The sequence below is a fragment of the Populus euphratica genome, unplaced genomic scaffold (assembly GCF_000495115.2).
Source record: "Populus euphratica unplaced genomic scaffold, PopEup_1.0 scaffold440.1, whole genome shotgun sequence".
Lineage (NCBI taxonomy): Eukaryota > Viridiplantae > Streptophyta > Magnoliopsida > Malpighiales > Salicaceae > Populus > Populus euphratica.
In genome coordinates this window covers 154,630-160,629 of record NW_011500108.1, presented here as the reverse complement: position 1 = coordinate 160,629, position 6,000 = coordinate 154,630, and the positions used below count along the sequence as shown (strand labels likewise).

At 29.5% G+C, this 6,000-nt stretch overlaps 1 protein-coding gene across 1 annotated transcript; it reads right to left on the bottom strand.

Annotated features, from left to right (window-relative positions):
- Positions 1–1,736: 1,736 nt before the first annotated feature.
- Positions 1,737–3,066, bottom strand: LOC105109680 (uncharacterized). The gene is made up of 2 exons (XM_011004459.1): positions 2,865–3,066; positions 1,737–2,370 (listed from the first exon to the last, which is right to left on the bottom strand). The coding sequence occupies exons 1-2, from the start codon at positions 2,987–2,989 to the stop codon at positions 2,151–2,153; spliced, it is 345 nt and encodes a 114-aa protein (XP_011002761.1). The 5' UTR covers positions 2,990–3,066; the 3' UTR covers positions 1,737–2,150.
- Positions 3,067–6,000: the final 2,934 nt, after the last annotated feature.

The window sequence follows — 6,000 nt, the reverse complement described above, 5'->3', positions numbered from 1 at the left end:
AGTTAAGAATTACAATTACAAGTAAATACAAGTTTTTCCTCACAAAACACTATGGGTTGATACAGTTTTGCCTCACATGATTTTTTTCCAATTTCTTTTGTATTTTTATTTTTTGTAATATTTTTTTAAATTATCTTCGTCGATTTTATTTTTAAAAAATATTAAGTTGGATAAAATTTAACTTTATAATAAAACTTAATTATATAGGGAAAACACTGTAACTTTCCTCACAAAACATTGTGGATTGTTATAGTGTCTCTCCGCATGGTTTTTCTTATAATTTTTTTAAAATTATCTTTGTCAATTTTATTTTTTTAATATTAAGCTGTTTGAAAATTATAATTACAAGTCATTAAAGGTTAAATTATATAGAGAGGCACTGTAGTTTTTATCATAAAACACTATAAATTGCTACAGTGTCTATAATATGATTTTTTTCTCTTTTTTGTATTTTTTTCTAAAATTATTTATATCTATTTTTTTAATATTAAGCTAATTAATAATTTAGTTTTGTAATTTTTTCTTTAAAATACTGTGAATTATTGCAGTGTTTTCTTATATGATTTTTTTATGATTTTTTTTAAATTATCTTTGTCAATTTTATTTTTTTTAATATTAAGTTGGTTAAGAATTATAATTACAATAAAGCTAAATCATATAGGGAAAGCGTTATAGTTTTTATCACAAAATACTGTGGATTGCTACTGTATTTCTCTAAATGGTTATTTTATTTTATTTTATTAAAAAAACATTGTAGTTTTCCTCACAAAACATTGTCAATTGCTATAATGTTTTTTCTCATGGGTTTTTTCATTCCAAAATCATCTTTGTTGGTTTTTTTTTAATATTAAGTTGGTAGATAATTTAACTTTGTAATTTTTTTATTTTTTATTAATAAAAAAGTTAATTTTTTTTCGATCGCTCCATCATACCTTTAGTTTCTATTACTTATTTAGAATTGGTTCACAATTATAATATTATTAAGTATATTTATTTTATAAACTAGTGGCAACGCGATGATATATCATCTCGTTAATATTAAAATATAGAATTTTAATATTTATTTTCAATCTAGAAGTCCATCAAGAATTTTTATTTTTAATTATGGATGTTTGGGTGAATTTATGCGTATCTCTTCATTAATATATTGAAATTCTATAATTAATAATCAAATAAATTTTTAATAATTTTAAAATTTATAATACTGATAATTTTTTAAAAATAAATCTAAAATCTAACATTCTTAAACTAGATCCCACGTTATCTCAATTTCCTTGAAACCAGGTGCTCCTGCCCGAGACATTTAAGTTGGATAGGCATCTTAGAAGAGCTGCTGTAATAGACTCCTCGAAGACTGTGAAGCAAACAAATGATCGCCATTGTTCATCAAATATGACTCATGTCAAAACAACTGGAAAGGAAACTGATAAATATGCAGGTAATTTGATATGCTTTTTCGATAAATAAGCTTAGCAAATGGATTACCAAACACCCTCAATTATAGACCTATATATACTGAATAAAAATACATGAACAATGGTACGACTTCCTTTTGAGTCGACTTGTAGCCCCTTTTTACATTGCATAGTAAATGGAAGTTGGGTAAAATTAGAGATTCTTTTATTTAAAATTATTTTTTATATTTTTTAGATTATTTTAATATGATATGTTGATATAAAAATGATTTTTAAATAAAAAATTATTATTTTAATATATTTTCAACCACAAAACATTTTAAAAAAAAATACATTACTGCAATCACTCACAAATACATTAGAAATATAATAGAGAGAAGTACAGCAGTGGAGAGCCAATTTTTCCTCACCATACAGAAGCAACTACGAGCACCTTAAGTCCAAGCCCTAGCTACTACATACTGCATAAACTTAACTTTTGCTACTACAAACCTATCCAAACCTATAAACATATCTTGTCATTCTCAAGCAACACAGAACCAAAAAGAAAAACTCGACGTCCAGTACTATTTCACACAACTAGGCAACCTCATTTTGCTTCTTAGCAAGCAGTTCAGAGCTGCCAGAACAGAAACACACGTGATGGAGTCCCCCCTGCTAATAATATCAATCTTTCAGCACTGTTTCCATGGCGAGCCCAGCTCACCGTACAGTCCTGCACTTTTTAATTGACCATTAACCAGTGGCTCTATTGTTCACTGTAGTTTTATCGTCTACTTTCTCTTCGCTTTTATCGCCTACTTTCTCTTCGCCTTTCTTCTTATTTTCTTTTTCATTGTTGAAGCCGCCAAGAGGGAGCTTCTCGTTTGCATCATTAGCCGTATCCTTGGGTTTTCCTCCTTTATTGATTTTGCCACCGCCCCCGTGACTAATTTCACCTCCACGTTTAGCATTTCTGATCTCACACAAGAAGAAAAGGATAATGACATGGACGTAATTAGTGAGATTTCATATCTAAATCAAGTGAATGTCACTAAAGATAATCATTAAAGAAAGACCTTAAATAATTCCTAGTTAAATTGGCTGTCAGTCATTTGTTTTTATAAACAAACCCAAACTCTTTCAAAATTACCTTTATAATCTAAAAACATTTTTTTGCTCGGCTAACACATGAAAATGATTAATGAACTATCAGCTGAGTGGTTAAGAAACCATTGATATAGCCCCAGCGAAAAGAAGAAGAAGAAGAAGAAGAAGATTAAATCGTGTGTACGAAAACCCTCACGGCTCAACCCGACCATAAGAAGAAGGAAATAAAGAAGAAGAAAAACTGTCCAATGCATGTTCATCACTTATTTGACTGGACTGGAATGAGATCCAGAAATTCGTAAGCGAAATGACAAGAAAATTTCCAAATATATAGCCACATGCATGGGAAACTTGACCTACATGATCAAAGTTTTACGCTGGTAGCATAGCCTGGTATGAGGCATGCGGACCAAGGTCGACTTTGGCATGAAGCCACCGGCCAACAGAGACATGCAAGTCATAACGGAGAAGTTTTTGCAAGCCATAACGGAGAGGTTTTTTTCTCTCTGAAATGCTCAGGAACTCTAAATCTATCTACTATACTCTAGCTTATGAGCTCCTAGTGAGACTGGAGGCATGGTTTTATAATGGAGAGCATGGATGACTTCACTGACCTCAACAGTAGTGTTCCTGTTTACTGTTCACCAATGGGAGATTTTAACATTTTCTATATTACTTCGTACGAGTTATATATGTGTGTGTGTGTGTGTGTGTGTGACTTGACTCCGTAAAGTGTGTGAGGTCCCCTCACAAATAATGCAAAAGGGGACATGTTGTTCTCGTGGGCTCGTTACTGCTAGCATGATTGCCCAACTTTAATTTTTTCTGTCATGCGGGTGGAATTACCTTTCTTTCCTTCTTTCAATCTTTCACTTTTTCATCTAATTAGATTTTTTTAAGGTGCATTTTAAAATAATTATAGTTATTTTTTAAAATATTTTTTATTTTAAAATATTATTTTTGATATTAGTTCATTAAAATAATTTTAAAAAATACAAAAATAAATTAATTTGAAGTAAATAATAAAATAAATTCAATTTAATTTTTTTCAAAAATATTTTTGAAATACAAAAATAACGAGGTTTGGTAACATATCAATTTGTAATAGAGTTTAAGACCGTGAAGCTAAATAATTTTGATGGAAGAAATCTTGTTAGTTGGGAAGAGATAAGATTCATGTTGAATATTTTAAAGATATTCTACATTCTTCTTGTTCTGAATGTGCATAAATTTTTTACATTTACACTTAAAAACAATGATTGGTTGAAGACAAATAGTACAAAACGAGATAAATATGAATTGCTTTGTAAAGACCACATCCTCAATGATTTATTAGATTGTTTGTGTGATCTTTTTAAATCTATATAGTCTCTAAAGAAAATTTGAAAGTCATTGGAGTACAATAAATTATTCTCTCTTTTATCCATTTCAATCCCTTTACTTCAATCCATTCTTCAATTAAGTCTTCAAAATTGAATTAAAAAGAGAAAAAAAAGGAAAAAAAAGAATTAAAAAAAAACATTATTTATCTCTCACAACTTTACCCTTTTGTCATGAAGGATTGCTCCCCAGCTCAAGGGAATGCTCTTTGCTCCTGCCTAAACACTTGTTCCTCAACCTCATCCCAACCACTTTAGGACTAATTCCTCGTGTGAAATTTTTTAGGAAACCCAACAATTAGTATATATCACAATGCAGGGCTACAACTTCAAACAAAGTCAGTACAGCACCATATTGCCCTCTGCATACACATAAATTATCAATATAATGCTTATCTTAGCCTATCTTTCTTGCCAATAAATGGCTATATTCTATCGACATGTCACCTCAAAAGAATCCTACTTCCTTGTTATTGGCTTTCCCACCAACCTATATCTTTAAAGGGGTGTCAATCTCACGTACTAATTATCACTGAGTTAACCTTTCCATCAATGATATAAAAATGTATAATAACCAATGACTCAACTTTTCAAGTCACTTACCAAGAAAAACAATTATTCTTAATCATTATTTTACTTTCCATAAGGCAAGATTAAATGATTGAGAGGTATAAGTATATTGGATCATCAAGTAAACAATGATAATATTTCTACCAAGTCCATTCAAGAAATCAAACAGAAAACAAGCTTATCATAAAATTCATTATCTTAAGCTCTTTTGGTTATAATTTCTTTCCCTCTTGTAAGTTATTGATATAAATATTAGAGGTCCCTATTGTAATAAAGACTCCAGAGATAAAGCCTATACATATTAAACTCAAGATGTAGCTATTTAGAATCCAAATCCAATATGATATTTTCATGACTTTATCACCCCCTAATTGTTTATGCGGAGATAAATGAAATTAGAGGATTACCAATATCCATACAGACACGCACATGAACACACACTATTTGCATTCTCTAATAACAAAGAAGTAACTTGGTTTATTACCAAAAAATTAGTGAATGTAAACGGAAACACCAATAAAAAAAAATTATTGGTATTTTGTGATGACTTTTTTCAACAAAATTTTACATCTCTATATCCATTGACAAACACTAACAGAAAATTATCTCGATATATACCAAGAAAATTACAAGTGTAAAATTAAGAAATGAAAAAAAAAATAAACAACATGATGACGTGTAATTTTTATAGATAATATTATTGAGAGAATGTATCCATCGGTATATTGTAGAGACTGTAAGAAGTATTCTGTTAGTATATTGTAGAGACTGTAAGAAGTGTTTTCCTTCTCTTTGATGTTCACGGTATTCATTACATACTAGTATACTGATAGAATATGTTTGTTGATATATCCTAAAAACTATAAAAACTATTTCTTTTCTCTATGACACAATTCATAGTGTTTATTACATATGAGTATAATGATAAAATATGTTTGTCAATATATTTCAGAGACTATAAGAACTGTTTTATTTATTATTGTGTTGATAATTATTGTTTTTTTATAAATGAAATTATTAATAAATTGAAAAGTCATTGATATTATTTGAAAATTTTCTAAAACATATTATTAAATTAAAAATTTAAATTAAATATTATAAATACATTGTTAATTATCATTCTTTAAAACAAAATCACCAGATGATTTAAAAGAACGGACTTCCATTTTTTTAACCAAATGTCAGCGCTCATAATTCTTTCAAAGCTGCCTTTCTTCGAACATCCTTCCTGCTCGGCTGCTAAAGTGCTAATTAAAGTCTTTTGCGTCCGCTTGAGATTGGCCCGGGTGATCATACTTTGAACGCTTGCGATAAAGGTGTAGACAGTGGAGTTTCACAGTGTTCTTTTGCTGAATAATGGTTGGTGGCAAGCTGTAAAGTGGACTTGGGTGCTTATACTTCAATAATGGAGATTGAATATTCAGTTGATCCCCTGAACGACAATTTGTATTCTTCTCTTGCCTTTCCATCTTTTTTTTCATTCATCAATCCATCTCGCTCTAACTCAATCTTTTTTCAACTTCAACTTATTCTATTTCTCTCTCTGT